Genomic DNA, 22,695 nt, shown 5'->3' with positions numbered 1-22,695 from the left:
GTTAAACCTCAGCATATCCAGCATTAATGATAGCAATTTTTAATTAACCTGATTTAGAAGCCAATTGTAATACTGATGAAAATGAAAGGGTAGAACATACAGTAATTTATTCCAGTACAGTGGTCATTACTGTTGAATTAAATTTATTCAAATTAACTTTTAAAAAAATCTTTGTAGCACTAGGCATAGTGCTGGATGCCATGCTCTGGAGATTGAGTTAGCGTACAAGCTTGGACATTGTATAAGTGTATGCATGGCTGTGCAAGCGGTTTGGGGCAAAGTGATTCTTTAACAGTGAGGGAAGATCAATCTTGGTCTTGTTTAAAAGAGAGAAAAAAAATCAGTCTGTGGTCTTTTACTAACTGCCCCTCTGCGGGACGTGCTGGTTACAGGAAGATGGTCCTTGTCAGTTCAACATAGGAAACTGCCTCGGATTCACTTTCTCCTCCACAGAACAGTTCCTACCTCTGTGGGCAGCAGTTGTTCAACAGCACACAACACCACGGTCCAGCAGGAAGCGAACCTGTAGGGCTGTTGAACCTGCATGAGCGGTTTAGCTAGAAAGACCGTAACTGAGTTGGAATGAAGTACTCAGTCTGTGAAATGGGCCAAAAGCTGTGGCGCTTTAAAAAAAGCCAAACCAACCAACCAATCCCCCACAGGCTGAACTCCAGATAGAAGAGGAGAACATACAATAACATGGTAGTGTACTGAGAAAAGCATGCTGCTGGATGTGTGCATTGTGTATGTATGCATATGTTTATGAAAGCACACGATGGAATGATTTTCAGGTGTACAGTAAATGATGCTTTTCAGGAGGGGTTAGGGTCCTGTTGACTTCAATTGCACTGCTTATGTGAGCAAGGGTTGAAAAATAGGGCTTTTAGTTTTAAAAACAATTTTCCTCTGAATTCACTGGGACCTATATGTCCCTAGTTGATTGAAGAAGGATCATTTGTAGCCTTTGTTAAAATGCCTATTAAAACCCTTTGCCTTACCTGTTAGTTCCAAATGGTACAAATTGTCTTGCTTGTCATTTTCTAGGAGGCTTGGCAGATAATTGGGTACCTCCTATTAACGATAGTTGTGCAAGTGATGAGTGGCCCCAAGAGCTGTAGTGCTTTCATGCAGTGTCTCTAGCTTTTCCATAACAAGGGAATCTGGCTTACAGAAACTCTGCTGATGATGGGGAAGGGTCCAACTGAATAAAGTGCTGACCCTTTGCTGCGAGATGTAGAGCTCTCTCAGTTCCCGGTGGGAGTAGGACTAAACGGGATTGGATCATAAAGAAGCAGTAGCATAACTTTCTAATTTAAGATCTGTTTTTAAATTCAGTGATTTGTCTATTTAGCAAAATGAAGACTTAATAAAAAGTGTGTACTCCAATCTTGAAATTTTATTGTGAGTTCAGTAAGACTAATACATCACGCTAATATGGCACTGCAAGCAGCTTAGGAGTAGTAGTGTTTTACAGAATAGGTAGTTTTCTACAGAATACGCTGAATATTCCTGTGTTCTTCAACGTGTTGGTTATTTGCCTTCAGTTTCCAGGAGAATAGTATTTCAGTATTGCAGATGACAAGGGAAAACTATTACTATGTTCTGTGCTGTCTACGTTTCCTGCCCATCTGATAATATATGTTCAGCTTTATATCTCAGCTGTGCCAATCATCCTTTTGTTTAGACAGATTTTTTTTTTCTCCTAGGGTGCTCTCTTTTCTCCTTACTCTTATTGACAGAAGTGTATTTTCTCTGTCCTTCTCATTGCAGGTTATCCAACTGGGTATCCCACAGCTGCCCCTGCCTACAATCCGAATATGTATCCAACCAGCAGCCCTGGCTATGCCCCAGGTAAAAACAACTTTTCATTCTGGAAACAGTTCACGACGTGCTTAAGGATACAGGAGAGTTTCACTCATTTGCCCTTTGTTAACTGGCACCGTATGTTTTTCAGCAAATAGTACATAGACTGTAGTAAACTCCCCTATTACTTCACAAAATATGTCACCACATGTTTCCCAATCCCTGTCATAGGTATGTCTATGGCCCCCTCACTACAGCATCTGAGCTCCCACACAATCTTTAGTGTATTTATCCTCGCGATCCCCCTGTGAGGCAGGGCAGCACTATTATTATGGGGAACTGAGGAAGTGACTTGCCCAAGGTCACATAGGAAGTCTATGGCAGAGCAAGGAATTGAACCCGGGTCTCCCAAGCCTTCAGCTAGTAGCCCAATCACTGGACCATCCTTCCTCTCTAGAACGTTATCAAAAGTATCATTATACAGAATTAAAACAGAGCTGCATTGTCATATAGGTGAACACAGAACATGTTGTAATGGATTATCCTTCCTTTTCAGTGTGTGCACTTAATCAATAATTGGCAACATTCAATAATTCACAATAAATTGTTCCTGCGCATCATCAGTGCAAATTAGCGAGGTTCCACTGGTGATTAATTTTGAATATTCTAAAGTAATTTTCTTGCCTAAGCAAACCACTTGCGTTTCATGCATTTTGAGCCCAAACCTTGAAGTCCTTACTCAAGCTATATTCTCCTTGGAGCCAATAGAAGATTTCCTTTAGGCCCCAATTCAGGAAAGGGTCCCTATTCAAGAAATCACTTAAGTATGTGCTTAAAGTTAAGCATCTGCTTAAGAGCTTTTCTGAATCAGGGTCTCAGGTGGAACAAATAAAAACCCTTATTCATGTTGACTAGTTCCTTACACTATGAGCAGGCTCTGAGACTTCAGGGGAACTACTCGTTTTGTAAGGTACTACTCAATATGACTGAGGATGGCAGAATCAGGGGCTAAATAAGTGCTTCAGGTAGGGTGACCAGACAGCAAATGTGAAAAATCGGGATGGGGGTGGGGGGTAATAGGAGCCTATATAAGAAAAAAATCCAAAAATCTGGACTGTCCTTATAAAATCAGGACATCTGGTCACCCTAGCTTCAGGATATGGCCCTTGTTTATTTTTTGCTTTGTACACAATGTAATTTAAACAGTACATAGGAGTTTAGGGATAATGGTAGGATGACAAATGGGAATGAGGATATGGAGGTAGATATTACCACATCCGAGGTAGAAGCCAAACTCGAACAGCTTAATGGGACTAAATCGGGGGGCCCAGATAATCTTCATCCAAGAATATTAAAGGAACTGGCACATGAAATTGCAAGCCCATTAGCAAGAATTTTTAATGAATCTGTAAACTCAGGGGTTGTACCGTATGACTGGAGAATTGCTAACATAGTTCCTATCTTTAAGAAAGGGGAAAATGGTGATCCGGGCAACTACAGGCCTGTTAGTTTGACATCTGTAGTATGCAAGGTCTTGGAAAAAATTTTGAAAGAGAAAGTAGTTAAGGACATTGAGGTCAATGGTAATTGGGACAAAATACAACATGGTTTTATAAAAGGTAGATTGTGCCAAACCAACCTGATCTCCTTCTTTGAGAAGGTAACAGATTTTTTAGACAAAGGAAACGCAGTGGATCTAATTTACCTCGATTTCAGTAAGGCATTTGATACGGTTCCACGTGGGGAATTATTAGCTAAATTGGAAAAGATGGGGCTCACAATGAAAATTGAAAGGTGGATAAGGAACTGGTTAAAGGGGAGACTACAACGGGTTGTACTGAAAGGTGAACTGTCAGGCTGGAGGGAGGTTACCTAGTGGAGTTCCTCAGGGATCGGTTTTGGGACCAATCTTATTTAATCTTTTTATTACTGACCTTGGCACAAAAAGTGGGAATGTGCTAATAAAGTCTGCGGATGACACGAAGCTGGGAGGTATTGCCAATACAGAGAAGGACCGGGATATCATACAGGAAGATCTGGATGACCTTGTAAACTGGAGTAATAGTAATAGGATGAAATTTAATAGTGAAAAGTGCAAGGTCCGGCATTTAGGGATTAATAACAAGAATTATTGTTACAAGCTGGGGACGCATCAGTTGGAAGTAACAGAGGAGGAGGAGGACCTCGGAGTATTTGTTGATCACAGGATGACTATGAGCCGCCAATGTGATATGGCTGTGAAAAAAGCTAATGCGGTCTTGGGATGCCTCAGGCGAGGTATTTCCAGTAGAGATAAGGAGGTGTTAGTACCGGTATACAAGGCACTGGTGAGACCTCATCTGGAATACTGTGTGCAGTTCTGGTCTCCCATGTTTAAGAAGGATGAATTCAAACTGGAACAGGTACAGAAAAGGGCTACTAGGATGATCCGAGGAATGGAAAACCTGTCTTATAAAAGGAGACTCAAAGAGCTTGGCTTGTTTAGCCTAACCAAAAGAAGGCTGAGGGGAGATATGATTGCCCTCTATAAATACATCAGAGGAATAAATACCAGGGAGGGAGCGGAATTATTTAAGCTCAGTACCAATGTGGACCCAAGAACAAATGGATATAAACTGACCATCAGGAAGTTTAGACTTGAAATTAGATGAAGGTTTCTAACCATCAGAGGAGCGAAGTTCTGGAACAGCCTTCCAAGGGGAGTAGTGGGGGCAAAAGACATATCTGGCTTCAAGACTAAGCTTGATAAGTTTATGGAGGGGATGGTATAATGGGATAGCCTAATTTTGGCAATTAATTCGTCTTTGACTACTAGCAGTAAATATGCCCGATGGCTTGTGATGTGATGTTAGATGGGGTGGGATCTGAGTTACTGCAGAGAATTCTTTCCTGGGTGTCTGGCTAGTGAGTCTTGCCCACATGCTCAGGGTTTAGCTGATCGCCATATTTGGGGTCAGGAAGGAATTTTCCTCCAGGGCAGATTGGCAGAGGCCCTGGGGTTTTTTGCCTTCCTCTGCAGCGTGGGGCATGGGTTATTTGCTGGAAGATTCTCTGCATCTTGAAGTCTTTAAACCATGATTTGAGGACTTCAATGGCTCAGACGCAGGTTTGATATAGGAGTGGGTGGGTGAGATTCTGTGGCCTGCGTTGTGCAGGAGGGCAGACTAGATGATCATAACGGTCCCTTCTGACCTTAAAGTCTATGATTCTATGATAGCATAAAAAGATGCAATATCTCCTTTTGTAACCACAGTGTTTTTGAAGTATATAACATATTACCTGTTGCTTTTTAAGCCACAAGGTTGTTCTTACAGGGATATTGGTGGGGAGGGGTGAAGAAGCACAGGGACTAGAGGGGTGGGGTAGTGGCCATGGGGGAAGCAAGAGCCCTGTGGGGAGGGAGTAGGGGAGAAGCCAGCAAATAGGGACCTGGTGAGGATGGGAAGGAATGGTGTTTGGTGGTGGTGGAAGCAGGGGTCTGGAGGGATGTTAGAGGGGTGTGGAGCAGGAATCTGGGGTGGGGGGAAGTAGTAGGGGTGTGGGATGGTAATGACTGGGGAAATAGGGACCCAGAGGCAATTGGGGGCATGGGGAATGGCGGTGGCAAAAGAAGCAGGGATGCAAGGGGGAGAAGTAGGTAGACAGGGGTGAAAGCAGGCAGCTGGAGTTGGGGGCATTGGAGATGGGATGGGGAAAGGAGGGACCTGGAGTTTATGTGGGGAGGAAGGGACTGTTTATAACAAACCCTGGGTTTTTCAGTTCCGTTTTCCAGCGGAAAAGCATTGTGCTGGAAAATTTTCGACCAGCTTTCTTAGTGACAATTATAGGATGTACCTAGTGTGCTAGATGCTTATGACAGACAGTGACCCAGGGAAGCTTGATAAAGAGATTGTCTCTAGTAAATTTGAGAGTTAAGAGGTAACCCTTCGGAAGAGGACATCTGGGATGTTATTCTTCAGGATTATTACCTGTGTCAGGTGAGGGTATTGGATAGCAGGGATAAGGAGGTCAGTTTAAGAAAATGGTGCAAATAGTCAGAATTTAAATGTATAGGACCCTGAGGTAGATTTTGAGGTAGTCCTGATCTATACTGAGTAGAGGAATTGCACTTGTCCCAAAACCAGGGCCGGCTCCAGGCACCAGTTTAACAAGCAGGTGCTTGGGGCGGCCAAGGGAGAGGGGTGGCACCTGCGGCAATTCGGGGGCGGCAGGTCCCTCACTCCCTCTAGGAGCGAAGGACCTGCCGCTGAACTGCCGCCGCCGATCGCGGCTTTTTATTTTATTTTTTTCCAATTGCCGCCACCGATCGCGGCTTTTTTGTTGTTGCTTGGGGTGGCAGAAATGATGGAGCCGGCTCTGCCCAAAAGGAGGCTGATCAAATTAGCAGTTGTGTTCTGCAGCACCAAGCAAAAACAGGAGTTGGAGTATGTGGAGTCTCTGATACAGTCACTCAAGGAGCAGGCAAGGAGAGAACGAGGAGAGCTCTGCAGCTTGGAGCCCCAGGAGGATAGTATGTGTGAAGCTGGAGGGGAGTGAGCTACTGTGCAGTAGCCTAGATGGGAATTGATGACCCAGCTGAGTACGTGTGTGTCCCCCTTCTCAAGTGCTCTCATTCCAGCTGAACATCACCACTTAAAAGCTTGCTGCCAAATGAGTAGGGCCCTACCAAATTCACGGTCCATTTTGGTCAATTTCACGGTCATAGGATTTTAAAAATCATAAATTTCATGATTTCAGATATTTAAATCTGAAATTTCACGATGTTGTAACTGTCAGCTCCTGACCCAAAAGAGGGTAGTGGGGGGGTCGCAAGGTTATTGTAGGGGGGTTGTGGTATTGGCACCCTTACGTCTGCGCTGCTGCTGGCGATGGCACGGCCTTCAGAGCTGGGCGTCCAGAGAGTGGCAGCTGCTGGCCAGGAGCCCAGCTCTGAAGGCCGTGCCACTGCCAGCAGCAGCGCAGAAGTGAGGGTGGCCTGGAATGGTATTGCCACTCTTACCTCTGTGTGGCTGCCTTCAGAGCTGGGCCCCCAGCCAGCAGCTGCCACTCTCCGGCCGCCCATTGCCACCCTTACTTCTGCGCTTCTGCTGGCAGTGCTGCCTTCAGAGCTGGGCGCCTGGCCAGCGCCACTGCTTTCCGGCCACCCAGCTCGGAAGGCAGTGCAGAAGTAAGGGTGGCAATACCACGACCCCCCTAGTATAACCTTGCAACTCCCCCGCAACCATCTTTTGGGTCAGGACCCCCAGTTTGAGAAATGCTGGTCTCCCCTGTGAAATCTGTAGAGTATAGGGTAAAAGTGCACAAAAGACCAGATTTCACGGCCTGTGACACATTTTTCAGAGCCATGAATTTGGTAGGGCCAAAATGAAAATATCACATGGCGATGCTGGTGCATTCAGCAGCAAAGGAGTTAAAGCATAAGAGAAGCTTTAGCAGAGGCAGGCGCAAGGTATGGGCAAGTTCTGGCCACCTTCCAGGCACACCTCCTCAGGGGAAATATGGGAGGAAAAAGCATGTTTACAGTCAAGAATGATCCCAAGATTTCAGACCTTCAGAGCAACATTAAGGAGAGTGATGGCAGTGTCAGAGACATGGGACAAAGAGAACTTTTTACCCAGGAGGAAGACTTCAGGCTTTGATTCATTCAGTTGTAGGAAGTTATGGTTGGAGCCAATAATTGAAACCGTCTGTCCTGTTTGTGGGTTTTGGAGAGCTGCTGGCATACTTCCAGCTGGTTAACCAATCTTTTGGAATTCAGCCTGTGCTGATTGTCCACATGTGTGCTGTGCAATTAATAAAACCCAATGGAAAGGGGATCAAGTTACTAATATATATAAGGAGAAAGAAACTAAGAACAGACCCAGGAGAGAGAAGCAGTATTGAGTAACGGGTTAATGTACTAACTGATGGATTTTGGCAAAGGGAGGCAGGCATTTAAAGGTTCATCTACATTGCACTCTCCTGTTGGTAGCATATAGAGAACATACCCTACATGTCCCCCTAGCATGGATATAATTAGCAGAATGTGGATGGCAAGTAGAGCAAGAACATGCCTGAGCCCTGTGGATATGTACCTAGGTATGCACCCTACCTGCCCAAGCAGTGCCTCTCCCATCTATATGGTTGTTTTTAGCAGTGTAATGTCCCGCTGCACCTCTGCTGCTGGAGTCTTTCCCCGCCAGACGGAAGGACTCCAGCAGTGGGGAAAGAGTCTGGCAGCAGGGTTCTGGAAAGGCTCCAACAACCTTAGAAATGCACATGTAACATCTCATAGTGCTATGTACTATTCTCTGCGGACCAGACAGAGTCCAGGAAGGTTATTCATATGCAAGATGTGGAGTGAATGAGCCAAAGGCTCTGTACTGTGCCCCGTACACAATGCATCTTCAAAGGTTGTTTAAAAGCTTGTATGATATTATATTGCATTTGTTTGAAAAATAGCCCATGAAGAGAAATTGGAAAGATTAGGACTGCAGTTCAAAGAGAGAGGCGAGAAAGGTACATAAAATGATGAATGGTACAGACAAGATTAACCAGGGTCTCCTATTTTACCTTTTACAAATGCAAGAACCAGGAGAAAGTCAATGAAACTGAAAAGAAACAAGTAGTAAAATGATAATGGAAATTGTTTTGCACGACGCTTAGTTAACCTGGGGAACTCCATGGCACAAAGCATAATTGAGGACAGGAGTTTAGCAAGATTCCAAGAGAGATGAGGTATGTATACTGATAATGAGAACATCTACACCTTACGTTAGATGGGACAAAAACATGAAGGATGGATGTACATCTTAATAGTTCAGCACATAAGCCAGCCACTGGCTGTGAAGGGTTAGGGACAGGTTATATAATATTTGACCGTTACAAGAACTCTGTCACCTTCTTCTGAAGCATCCGGATCAGACCATTGTCAGAGACAAGATGTCAAATTAAAAGGCCCACTGGTTTGATCTGGTATGGGAATTTCAAAGAGATATCCTCAGATCAGGAAAGGCAAGCACTCAAAACATGAGTCTCTTAATCTTTCTGACACTGCTTATTAAACTCTGTAATGTTGGTGGTAACCAAACACTCAAACATCCAGAGATAACAGTCGAACACCCCTTTTGGTAAACTGGAGCCAAGGGTGCTCAGCACACACCACAAAAAACTAAACAATCGCCACTAGATTCTAAGGGGGAAATCCAGAAGCCCTGGCTGAAGTTCGTGTTGTTAAAGTAATTGCTGTAATTTAATTCTTGATTGTCCCAGTCCCCATCTCAGAGAAGCCACTACATTCCTCAACTTCTGACAGACCTCCACTCACATCACACCAGGCCTCTATTGATCCCTTAGTTACTGTGGCCAATTCTGAGGTTTCTGGTACTCCATGCGTGTTGCGAGCTTCTGGGTCCAATAACAACATGCATCCTCGTAAAGGCATATAAATATTTGTCCCAAACATTCTTCACACATGCAAGGGGGGGGGGGGGGAGTGCTTGGAGCCAGTAGATTTAACCATATTCTGTACAGATTTGCATAGTACTCAAACAAGCAGCTCTCCTAAGCTGTTCTCTTCAGATTCTCCTACTGTGATAGCAGAGTGCCTTATCTTTATGAAATAAATAACAGATAATAACAAATAACAGAATGGCAGCAGTGCCTGGCACCATCCCTTCCTACATACTCCACAGCAGCTGTGGTGGACAGAGAAGGATTTTGTAGGCACTACGGGTTACATTTTCAAAAGCGCTGAAATAACTAGGTCACTTAAGTCACATTTTCAAAAGTGATTTTGGCCCATAGGAGCCTAGCTCTTTGGAGCCAAAGCCCCATTTGAAAATGGGACTCAGGTGCTTCTGGAGAGCAGAAAGTGTTACAGCTCCCACTTCCTTTGTGTATCTCCTACCAGACAGTACAGGTGAAGTCAGACTCGTTTCTTCTCTTTCGTGATTTCTCACCGATTCTTATAATTCATTTGTAGAAGGGGTTTTAAAAATCAGCTGCTGTCAAACTAATGCTCCCAAATTGCTTATCAAACTGACAGTAGTTCAGAAATAAATCAGCTCCACACCTGACTCTCAAATTACACCCACTGCAAAACATTCTTTTACCTCACTTATGAAAAAGTTTGTAGGCGCATTTAATAAGAAGAAAGAAAGAAAGAAATCCCCGCAGTTAAAGACTGCTTCACCAGGATATCAACATGTGGCTGAGTACGATTTTCTCTTAGGCTATATCTACATGGCACATCACTGTTGGCAGTGTGTAGGCTACACGCGGCCATCAGTGGTGATTAGCCACTGGGCCAACGGAGCTGTGCCGAGGCACCCTGGCCAATTGGGGGGCCCTGGAAAATGGGCACCCCCGCGCCCTGACCCCACGCTGCCTGCCCGCCCGGCGCTCCTGCCAGGGAGTGGGGTCAGAGCGCAGGGGCTTGCCCCGCTCTGCCAGCCTGCCAGGTGCTCCTTATTAGTATACATACCTCATCTCTCTTGGAATCTTGCTGAATTCTTATAATCAGTTATGCTTTGTGGCAGGGAGTTCCCCAGGTTAATTAAGCATTGTGCAAAAAAATTCTTTTATCATTTATCATATTATTTGTTGCCTGGTTAATCGTCTCCGTACCATTCATCATTTTGTGTATCTCTTGCCTCTCCCTCTGAACTAATCCTTCCAATTTCTCTTCAGATGATATTTTTCAAATTAAAAACCTTGTATGATATTATTGTATTTAACAGCCTTTGAAGGCGCACCTTGTATGGGGCACAGCACTGAACCTTGGGCTCACTCATTCTATGTCTTGTATACAAATAACTTTCCTGGACTCAGACGGGTATACAGAGATTAGTACACAGTAGTATGAGATGTTGTGTGTGCATTTCTAAGGTTGTAGGGAAAAAACGTGTGATGTGTTATTTGAGAGATAGTGTGTGGTCCTGTGAATAAAACTGCATCCTACAGCATCCACATATGAGGCAGAGTTAAGTTGTATAGGTATCCTTACTTTAACTCCTAGGCAATGTTGACATCTCCTGAATTTCTAGGGCTTTTCTATGCAGCTAGCTTTCTCAAAGTCCTTCTCTACTTTTGTGAGTGATCCTCTTTAAGGTCCCAATCCTGCATCATCATGATCCACTAGCATGGGCGTAGGGGGCTAAATTAACTGATCCAAAAGCTCATTGGGAATATTTTTAATATCCAAAGCCATCCTTTGGGATTTAGTCACTGCCACTGAAGTTAGGAGGCCTTCAGCACCTTGCAGAGCGGGCCCTTTGTTAGCAGTCACTTCAGTATAGCCAACATACCCGGTATAAGTAAAACAGAAAAATTAGGATTTTTAAGAAAAAAACTGGTACAAAAAGAGCTTTCTATAGTATTCCATCCATGGCTATATGTGACAGAGTGGGGAATGTTCTCCACTGTGTTAAATGGAATTGAATTTAAGTAATACTGTGGTTCAGTGGTTGAGTTAAAACCAGTGGTCTGTATCGATACAAGGAGCTTTTACTCAAATTGAATCAGTTTCTGTCATAGAGCAGGCTGGAAATAATCAAACTGCTGAAAGGAACATGCTGTCAAGGTTCATGCAACCCACTAAATATGTTTATAGCAGAGGAGACTCAACTTTATTTAAAGAGTTGTAATTTTGAAAATATAACCCAATTTTAAAATGTACATGTGGGTTGTTTTAGATGTTAAGACGTCAGCTGCCTTGCTGTGGAAGGCAGTACTGTACATTTTCAGACTCCAGAACTGCTGTTCTCAATTCTGTCCAGTTTACAGGCAAAGTGGTTTTACTGGGAAACATATTTGTATAGCATACTGTATGCTGTGTACATATTGGCACAAATCCTTAGTGATCATTTAAAACAAATAATTTTTATTCAACAGAGTTTCAACTCCTGCATTCAGCTAATGGTAGGAGAACTGTTTATCCTCGTCTATGTTAAGCTTATTAATGTGTAACATGATGAATGTGTAGAACTGATATGGAGGGGGTAAACAGCCCGAGGGAGAGAGCGGCTTTCACCAGTGCCCCTTACGGCATGCTGGGATACGTATTCATGATTAAAAGCTGCTTTTTATGAAATGCAAAAAAAGGTTGCTACTGGAAAGACTGGCTGGCTCAGAGGATAGAGCGCCTTTCATATTTGGTCAGTAGAGACCAAATTACCTTCTGCGGGTTCAGTAGCCTCTCAGGGTATGTCTACACAGCAGCTGGGACTCTGGGAGCGTGCTTTCCAGTGGGGACAGACAGACACATGCTAGCTCTCCTCACGCTGGTGTGCTAAACGTAGCAGTGCGGCCATGGTGGCACGGACAGTGGCTTAGGCTTCCCTCCCGAACACACGTGCCCCCGACCCCTTGGGTGCATACTCGGGTGGTTAGGCCAAGACACCACCTGTGCTGCTGCGGCCATGCCGTTCTTTTTACTGTTGAGCTAGCGCATTTGTCTGCCCACGCTGGGAGCATGCTCCCAGCTGCTGTGTAGACATACACTGAGAAATGAGTAAGTGGTTCTGTGATGGGGTGGACCAGGCCCAGAAGCCCCCTGCTAGAGGCCTCAGGGTCCTGCCCCATTCTGTCTGAGGGAGGAGCAGAAGTCCTCCAAGTGACCTAGAGTGGTTGCAGGGAAGTACCCAATCAGAGAGGCTACAGGGAGCAGCCAGTCTGGGCCCAGGAGGGCCCTATAAAGAGGAGCTGGAAGCTAGCAGAGTGCAGGCAGTGCTCCTGGCTGGCCAAATGGAATTGCAGCACAACAGATAGCTCAGTATTAGTAGGGACTAGAGTTGCCAGGCATCTGGTTTTTGACCGGAATGCCCAGTTGAAAAGGGACATTGGCAGCTCTGGTCAGCACTGCCGACTGGGCCATTAAAAATCTGGTTGACGGTGCTGCAGGGCTAAGGCAGGCTAGTCCCTACCTGTCCTGTTTCCACACTGTGCCCTGGAAGTGGCCAGCAGGTCCGGCTCCTAGGCGGGGGGGCTGTCAGGGGGCTCCGCACTCTGCCCCCACCCCCGAGCTGTGGCAGTGCCTGCGGGCGAGAGCAGTGCGCAGAGCTTCCTGCCCCCAGCGCCTAGGAGCCGGACCTGCTGGCCACTTCCAGGACGCAGCGTGGAGCCAGGGCAGGCAGGGAGCCTGCCTTAGCCCCACTGCACTGCGCCCCAACCCCTGCCCCAGCTCTGAGCCCCCCCAAACCCGAAGCCCCCTCCTACACCCCAGCCCCCTCATCCCCCGCCCCACCCCCAGCCAGAGCCCTCACCCCCATTCACCCGAACCTCCTGCTCCAGCCCAGAACACCCTCCCACACCCTGAACCCCTCATTCATGGCCCCACCCCAGTGCCTGCACTCCCAGCCGGAGCTCTCACCCCCTCCCACACCCCAACCCCCATCTCAACCCGCAGTGCCCTCCCACACTCCAAATCCCTCGGCCCCACCCCCTAGCCTGGAGCCCCCTCCTCCACCCCAAACCCCTCATCCCCGGCCCCATCCCAGAGCCAAGAGCCTGTACCCCCTTCCATACCCCCAACCCCCTGTCTCAACCTGCAGCCCCCCCCCCCCGCATTCCAAATCCCTCGGCCCCACCCCCCAGCCTGGAGCTCCCTCAACCACCCCAAACCCCTCATCCCCGGCCCCACCCCAGAGCCAAGAGCCTGTACCCCCTTCCATACCCCCAACCCCCTGTCTCAACCTGCAGCCCCCTCCCGCATTCCAAATCCCTCGGCCCCACCCCCCAGCCTGGAGCTCCCTCCTGCACCCCAAACCCCTCATCCCCAGCCCCACCCCAGAGCCTGTACTCCCTTCCACACCCCCAACCCCCTGTCTCAACCTGCAGCCCCCTCCCACATTCCAAATCCCTCGGCCCCACTCCCCAGCCTGGAGCCTCCCCCTGCACCCCAAACCCCTCATCCCCGACCCCACTCCAGAGCCTGCGCTCCCAGCTGGAGCCCTCACCCTTTCCCGCACCCCAACCCCCTGCCCCTGCCTGGAGCCCCTCCCATACCCTGAACCCCTCATTTCTGGCCCCACCCCAGAGCCCACACCCCCAGTTAGAGCCCTCTCACCCCCTCCCGCACCCCAACCCCCTGCCCCAGCCCAGTGAAAGTGAGTGAGGGTGGGGGAGAGCGAGCCACCGAGGGAGGGGGAATGTAGTGAATGGGGGGCAGGGCCTCGGGAAAGGGGCGTGGCTTCGGGGAAGGGACAGGACTAGGGTGTTCGTTTTTGTCTGATTAGAAAGTTCGCAACCCTAGCAGGGACGGGGGAGCTAAGAAGCGCTCCTGGGTGGCTGCTGGGCCTGAGCTTAGAAGAGAGCTAAGGGCAAGCCACTGGTGAAAGCCCGAGTCCATCCGTCCGTCCCCCCACCAACTTTTTTGGCCCACATTGGCAGCTCAGCAGAGGCCAAACACTAAATGGACTATGGAGACTGACCTCCTCTCTTTGCCATAGAGGTAGCTGTTGCTGGTGGGAGCCGGTGCATGTTAGCAGCAGAGCAAAAATGTGGTGCTGCAGCTCATGCTGCAAACAAAGAACATGGGATTCCAGGCCTGTTGATCCAGCACTTTTCACCAGAACTAAGCTCTCTCAGGCCTGGTCTACACTGGGGGGGGGCGGGTCGATCTAAGATATGCAACTTCAGCTACGAGAATAGCGCAGCTGAAGTCGACGTATCTTAGATCGACTTAGAATCACTTACTTCGTGTCCTCGCGGCGCAGGATTGACGGCTGCCATTCCCCCGTCGACTCCGCTTCCGCCTCTCGCCGTGGTGGAGTTCCGGAGTCGACGGCAGAGCGATCGGGGATCGATTTATCGCGTCTAGACGATCCCCGATGCAGGACGATCCCCGATAGATTGATCACTACCCGCCAATCCGGCGGGTAGTGTAGACGTACCCTCAGAGATTTCCAGCAAAGTGACATGAAATTGGCAGATACTCATTGCTTAGAGACAATCAGCTTCAGTCCTTGGTATTTCCCCAGCACGGTGAGACAGGCTGAGTCCATGGAACGCAGCTGCTCAGATTCCACTAGGAGGAGTCACCAGCATCCATTATTTCTTGTCAAATCCATTTGACATTTAATTACAATCCCTGATCTATTCCAAACTATTTATACAATAACAAAACAGTGCTACTAATGACTCCACAAAGGAAGGCGACAGGAGTAGATACCAGCATCTTCCATGGTGGTTCTTTAGAAAGGAACTCTAAGTTGCTAGTACAAGTTATTAGAAGGTTCCTAGAAGAACTGTAAAGCTGAAGATGGGACTGGCAGAGGAAAGCGAGGTTTTTAACCTCCTTGGCACTGACAGACTCAAAATGCCCAAACAGCCTAAAGCTACACCACTCAATTTTCAAAGCCAGGCTCAAGGAGTTAGCATCACAGACCTCCTGACTTCCCGCACCAGAGGGACTTAATGAAACATGGAGGGAATTTTGGGAGAGCCCCCGAGTCCAAAATCCTCTCAATCCTGCCACTTTCATCCAGACTTGACTCTCATTAGAAAAACAAAAGCAAAGCTAAGCTGGCATCAATAGGTCTCTCTCCCTCTCTGTGTGTCATTTGTAGACAGAATAGTGAAATGTAGTTTAAAAGAAAAGAGTGCTAAGGTCTCTCTATTGATTTATTTTGCACCAAACCTGTCCAAGAGGTAGTTAGCCACCAGCCATTGCATTCTCTGCAAACCTGAGTTACATCAAATGAAGCAACAAAACCTGGCATCATGCAGGTGAATGTATATCTCATTCTGCTGGGATTCAGAAACCTTCCCTCGCCAGTGAAAAAATACATTTCTAGCTTACGCCAACTCTTTGTTGTGTGTGACTTTGTTTCAGATCTTTCAATATCTGTTAGAATGAGAGAGACAAGGCAGGTTGAAAGATCAATACAGAACTCCAGCATTTCAAATATTGATAAAGCTTACGCGAGTCCGGCTGCCAGACAATTTCGCTACAACCTTTCCTTTCCCATATACAAAATGCGTGTGCCTAGAATCCAGTGCTGTAAAGAAATGAAGCATGCTAATTATTAAGAGAGGAGTGATATTTTTAAAGAATATCAGACTCTTTCCAGAGTTACAGGATCCCTGCTTTAAACCTAATGCATGTTCCCCTCTAGGCCTTCTGTCTTTCTGTGATGTTTTTTTTTTGTTTTAACTTCCTGCATTCAAACATCCATTTTATTTTCCTGTAAGTAGGACACACATTTATCCACACTGAGCATGGTTTCTGCCTTAACTCTACCTATTAATAATGCAGTAGAGAATAACGCAGGCCATCCATTACTTTGATGCTCTCATCTAGCAGAAAATCAACCCAGGAAATTAGGTTTATCTGTTTTTCGTTTCACGATATGGAGTTTGTAAGTTGTCTTCCCTCCCTCCCTCCCCCCACCCATTTCCCATTTCTGGGTACTTCATCAAGATAATTTCTGTTCTGTAAAGGTGTAAAGATAAAGTATCCTGCATACGCCCCCTCCCTCCCTACTTATCGATCACATGTGCTTTAGAAGGAGGAGAAGAAGGATAGGCCAGGGGTTAGGATTCTAGCTAATGCTTTGACAAATCCATGTTCAATTCCCAGCTCTGCCACAGACTTCCTGTGTGACATTGGGCAAGTCACTTAGCCTCTCTGTGCCTCAGTTCCCCACTTGTACAATGGGGATAAGAGCCCTGCCCCACTTCACAAGAGTGTTTGAAGATAAATATATTAAGGATTGTGAGGCGCTCAGATACTACATTGATGGTGACCACATAAGTACCTACGGAAAGACTATCCCAAACCTGGCTCCACATTCCAGGCATTTTTTGCAAGATGCCAGGTCATGAATAAATGAAGACAGAGGAAAAGATATACTCCATCGTATATTTAAATGCTTAGTTCCACTTTCTTTAATCTCAGGATCAGTTGTGTGCACTCATTAATGAGATTGGCTCCATACATGCATCATTTACACTTCTAGTTGAGAGTTTTGCCTCTTTGGCTTTCTATGTGTTATCATCATGTAGTCATGTTGACTGGAGCACATGTTCCCTTACATATAGTTGATGATTGGATGATCAAGGATTCAGGACATGAGGACCCATCATTGCAGTGCTCTAGCTATTAGGTTCAGCTCCAATTACTTGTCCAGCTCAACAGTTGGAATTCAGAGGAACCCTGTTAGAGATGGATAAAAGTGAAAGCTTTTCCTTGTCAGTTAATAGTCTTGGAATGAGGCTAAAACAAATCCAGCAGATATTGGTGATAACCAGGTGAAGAACTATGTTAAATCATCTGAACTGTATTTGTCTGAGATAGGGTGACCAGATCACCACAATAAAATATCGGGACACATTGGGGTGCCATCAGCCCGGCCCACAGTCCACCCCTGCTCCTCCCAAGTTCCGCTCCCTCCCTGCTCGCCTCCCCCCACCATGCCCTTCTTCATTTCCCGGCCTGCCGCTGGCTTGCTGCGTCCCTCCTCAGTCCCCCACCCACTGCTCGCCTCCCCGCCCGTCCGCCGCTCGCCTCTTCACCCCCCCGCCTGCCACTCACCCCTACGGTGCCGACTTCCCCTCTGCCAGGTGGGTGCTCGCCCACCCCCCGCCTCTTCCGGCCCCTGCACTGCCTTCACCCCGCCCCCATTCCACCCCCTTCCCCCAAGTCCCCGCCTCCTCCCCTGAGCGCGCCGCGTACCCGCTCCTCCCCCCTCCCTCCTGGAAAGCGCTAAGCACCGCCCAACAGCTGTTAGGCGGCGGGAAGCGCTGGAGGGCGGGAGGAGCGGGAACGCGGCGGGAAGGGGGGGAAAAGGAGGTGAGGAGGGGGGAGCTTGGCTGCAATTTTTCTCTGTGGGTGCTCCAACCCTGGAGCACCCACGGGGTCAGCACCTCCCTCCCGCTCACCTCCTTACCTGAATATCGGGACAAATGGCGTCCCGATCGTACATTGATCGGGACGCGGGACAAAGGGTTAAATATCAGGACAGTCCCGATTTTATCGGGACATCTGGTCACCGGTATGGTGGAAGAGTGCCTGACCTGACATCTGGAGGGCAGTTTACAACCCCTAGCCTCCCATGATATCTCTGCTTACAGAACCTGGATGTTGGCTCTGACATCTGCGTACGAGAGAACTGTACTGTACTGTCCATGCTGTGTAGCTCTTTCAAAGGACCATAAGCTATTTCTGTTCTTAGATGCATCCTGAAATTCATATTTTGTGTAGCTCTAAGCGATGTATTCTGTGAGGGTTAGTGATTTAAGAACAAACTGCATAAGGCCAAGATGCAAACTTCCAAACTGCTCAATCCAAATCATTTGAACCATTAATCCATCCAAACTGGGGGGGGGGGGGAGTCACCCACAAGGATTTAATTCTACCCCTAAGATAATTGGTCTTTCCAGAAATGCAGATAACATGTCAGGGTCTTGGAGATGAGAGCAGTCTTCAGGTCTGTAGAATAAAAGTGTAAGTGCAAACAGTCAACAAAAGGGATTTTGTAACCTCCTACCATTGGGCATTAGGCAGTCTCTAATATGACATTCACACTGCTGGGTGCCATGCAGGAATCCCTCACAAGCACTTAGGAATGGTCACAGGCTCACGACACAGCGATCAGATCTTCAAGTAGGAGAGGGATCAGAATCCAAATTTCTTTCTTCACTACAAGCCCACATAGGAAACTCCCAGTGTTCTAGATGAGAAGATAGAAAGGGAACTTTGGCAATGGAAACAATAGCCTACTATAGGAGAAGCACTTCTTGTGCCCACTGACTTGTTCCACTGCTGATGGACAAAGTCATAGCTGATCACGCTGGATTTCCAGTCTCACCAGCTCTGATTACTCGGATCCAGAGCATGTTTTTTTCACACACCTTGTCCCCTGAAATGAGGCAGATTAAATAGTTTGGTCCATAACTGGTGTGTCAAGTCATCCTACCACCTAACAAGGAATTCACAAAAATTGTTTGTTTTTGTGGATTTTTTTAAATAAGAATTAATTGGAGGACATTTGTAACAATTCGAACAATTGTATCTTTTCACCAGCTCCACCCACAATGATTTCACATTAGAATCAAATCAGTAGGCCACTTCTTGGGGATTGATCTAGCCATCACTTGGTTTTCATTCTTTAGTAGTCAGGCTCATCAAAAGCAAACTACAATACATACAAACCCTATTTAAGAGCCAGGATTCTCTGGAGGAAAGACAATTGTACTTCCTAAATATTGGAAGCCCTCTTTTGTGCTGTCTGATTTAGAGAGTTCCAGTTTCTATAACTCATTTCTTTTATGAGGGCAGAAACCTCAGCTTGTACGGTCAGTGAACAGCAAGTTCAGTGCTGACCCACCCTCTACTAGAATATGAGGTGTGAGCAAGGGTTGGTATTTTCAAAGGGCCTAAAGGAGTTAAGCTGGGATTGGGCAGTCCCTCTGGCCCCTTTGAAAATGCCAGCCAAAGTGCCCAATTTAATTGGCTACCCATGAATCATATGGTACCCAAGTCTACCCTGGGCCCCGAAGGGTGAGTTTTGGACAGTAGGTACCAGAGTTTAATACTAATATGCAACAAAAAATGGTGAGGGCTCCATACTGTCAGAGAAAAAGGAGACCAGCTAAACCTTTGACTAACAAGCTCAGGGTACAGCATGTACCTACTGCAGAGCTCAGCTTGCAGAGAGCTTTCCTATTGATGAGCTAACCTCGCTGTTCTTGATGTGCTGCCAGAAAGCCCCTGGTTTAGTGACTGCCGTTTTGTCACAGACAGACACATGTTGACAATGCACTTGATTGCAGTATAAAAGACTCTTTAAGATCAAAGTCAATGGTAGTCCTCATCAGCTTGCTTTGCATGTTTTCTAATGTCCTTTTCAAGTAAGAACAAAGGCTTTGTGACCTAAGTAGATACAAACACATGAAAAAAATGAACATGGAAATTCTTTCCAAAGTGTTCTGAATTTTTGTCTATCAATTTTCAGTTCAATTTAATAATGCTTGTATTGGCATGATAAGCTGTCCATGTCTTGCCAGTATTTTCTCTGCTTTTCATACAACTCCCAGTAAGGCCATGCTCCACGGAGTAGATCTGAATAGCTCTCAGGAGCTCTGTCTGGAGTAGTAATGCCACTCTTGAAAGTCAAAGTCAATCCAACTGTTTGTTTCTTATTATTCAGAGACATAACTGTTAGTTCTCTGGTGTCTAAGAACCATGTCTAAGTGGATTTGTGTTTTTTTCTCAGTGTTTTTGGAGTCTGTTACTTGAAGGTCATATAAAAGCTCATTTTGTTAGAGGTGTATCAGTGATGGCAGGCAACCTTAGGGGGTTTCCACTCAAGAGCTTCAAGACAGCCATATTAACCAAACATCATCACCCCTCCCGAATCATGCAGTGCCTCAAGCTTTGGTCTGTTTTGGGGCTTTTGCAACTCTTCTGACTTTGACTTTGTACGGACAGTGATGATCACCTTCCAAGTTACAAGGTGATCTGCCAGAAGCTATTGTTTCTACTGACCACTGTTTCCAAAGGGCATAATATGTTCTACAGCCAAAGCCAGTGTAAACAGGATACTAAGGAACTGCCAATCCCTTCTACCTTCTGATAGGCACAATTAATTCTACCTTGTGCTCTATAGCACCTGCCATAGGTGCGTCTTGCTAACACTATGAATCAAAACCTTCCAGCCTAGCTGTGAGGTAGGCGAGTATTAACATTTCCATTTTACAGATGAGGAAACTGAGGCACGAAGCAGTTGTGACTTGTCTGATGTCACGCAGGAAGTAGTACAATGCCAGGAGTAAAACTTAGCTCTACGGACTCCCAACCCATCCTTTAACCGTAGACTGGTCGTCTCCTCAGCCCTGGCAGTCCTCTCACATGAGTTCATATTCCCTCCCGCATCTCTTCTCAAGAGCTGGAGTCTATTGCTTTCTAGATGCATATTGTCAGCATTGTTCAAAAAGGACAGGAAGGCTGGAGTCTATGATATAGTGTAAATATACAGCCTTAGTCTGTTGATGCTGCCTTGAAAATCCCTGGGACCTTTCAAGCACTCTCAAAACTATCCCTGCAGACCATATGCCTAATAGTGTAGATCTGTGTAGGACTCTCACCCATAGGCATAGTTTGACTTCTATATTTGGGTGGGCGGGCAGCTCCAGTCAGGCCAATGCGGCTGTGTGTGGGGATGGGGGCGGCAAATTCCTCGCCTGCCCGAGGCTGGCAGTTTGCAGAGGCCTGCCCCCCAGCCCCAACTATGCCCATGCTCTCTCCTTAAGAGACCACCAATCCTTGATAGGTAATGTTCTGGTTTTCCATATCCTTCAGCCTCAGGAAACGTGACAAATCATGATATGAAATTCCTAGATGTTTTTTCCTTTAAAAAAATGACAGTTTTAATTTCACCATCAAAAAAGGGATACTGTGTAGTCACTGTAATTGACATCCCGCTGTTTGTTCCTGTATAACACCTTTTCTTCTGTCTTCACTCAAGCTACACTTCTGATGAAGCAGGCCTGGCCACAGACATCCTCCTCTTGTGCCACAGAGGGTACCTTTCACCTCCCAGTGGACACTGGGACTGAGAACAGAACTTACCAAGCTTCATCTGCAGCATTCAGTAAATAAATCTCTTTTCTTCTGGGGTTTTGCTTTGTTGTTTTGCTTCTGTTTAACCTCCCCCCAGCCCCCCAGTGGTTTGGGGGTTTATGTGGGACATTTGGTCTGCTGGCAATGTGTTGGTTAACTTTGTGTCTGTTAAGACTGCTTTGGGTATTGGGTACCAAAAGAAGTAAATGATTATTAATAATACTGGGCTCGATAGCATTTACTTACGTAGTTGGGAAGAACAATTCCCTTCCACTGCAGGAATTATTGGCTGAAATTCTATAGCAGGAGGTCACATTAAGGTGATCATAATGGTCCCTTCTGGACTTAAATCCTACTAATCTCTGAATACCTTCTTGTCCTGAAGCCAAGCTAAATATCACTTCTCCCAAATAAATTTGCATCCATAAAAAATATGCCAAGGAGGAAAATATTTGCACCTACTTGTGTTAATTAAAAAGAGATAAATATGGGGTTGAGTAGGGAAGCCTCTGTTTTACCTGTATCCTTGATCACTGAGAAAAATGTAAATCATTTTCAGATATATATTAATACTTTAGTGTATGATGCCCCTCCTCTTAAATGTGCAGAAATCTAGTACAGTAGGTTTGACCAGATTACTGTACTTGGACTCTCTCTGGTCAAATAATGAATTCTACTTTGGTAATTAGTAACAGAACACACACAGTAATTAAGCAAAATAGTTTGTGTAGAGCGGAATCCAGGAGAAGAGAGGGTCACTTCATCTTTCATTCAAGAAGGCAACAGAAGCTGGTAATCCCCAAATAAAGATGATTTTCCAGGGATTCAAGGGAAACTCTCAGTAGGACTTTCCCATCCACTTTCCCGGTGTTAGGCTCACTAAGCCCCAGTTATCACAATACCCCAACCGATGGCTATGTATCCTTCTGTTGATAAGTTTCCTGTTTTGTTTTGTTTCAACTTGCAGGGCAACAGTTTTCCACTACACACTTCAACTACGGTCAATGTATGTATATAGTCACAAGGGTACCTTTGTTCCAGTGCAAATCCTTTAATTAACTAGGCAATTTTAAAGTTATACTGTGCATACTAAAAGCTCATGCAACTTTTGCCATTTTAAACGCAAGCCATACGTGGTCCACAATCAGCCCCCAAAAGTCACTGCTCTGCCCCAAGATGGTGCCGTACCTCTGAAGTGGCCACACAGTTCAGTACTGATACAGAAGGACAGCCTAAGATGAATACATCTGGTTTTTCTATTTGGTGATAACCCAACATCTGTCTGTGAAATATTATTTAGGTAGGAGCAACAGAAATCCTCAGAGATGGAAAATTCTGCCTATTTAGGA

General features: G+C 46.2%; 1 protein-coding gene across 1 annotated transcript in view; it reads left to right on the top strand.

Annotated features, from left to right (window-relative positions):
- Positions 1–22,695, top strand: part of FAM168A (family with sequence similarity 168 member A) — a 348,545-nt gene that overhangs the window by 296,217 nt on the left and 29,633 nt on the right. The window contains exons 4-7 of the mRNA XM_065420292.1: positions 1,771–1,851; positions 11,677–11,703; positions 21,252–21,377; positions 22,314–22,352. Coding sequence (XP_065276364.1) covers positions 1,771–1,851; positions 11,677–11,703; positions 21,252–21,377; positions 22,314–22,352 — 273 coding nt within the window. The remainder of the gene's footprint in view (positions 1–1,770; positions 1,852–11,676; positions 11,704–21,251; positions 21,378–22,313; positions 22,353–22,695) is intronic.

This window comes from Emys orbicularis, chromosome 1 (assembly GCF_028017835.1).
Source record: "Emys orbicularis isolate rEmyOrb1 chromosome 1, rEmyOrb1.hap1, whole genome shotgun sequence".
NCBI lineage: Eukaryota > Metazoa > Chordata > Testudines > Emydidae > Emys > Emys orbicularis.
The sequence above is the reverse complement of the archived record's forward strand: the minus strand, read 5'-3'. Positions and strand labels throughout refer to the sequence as shown.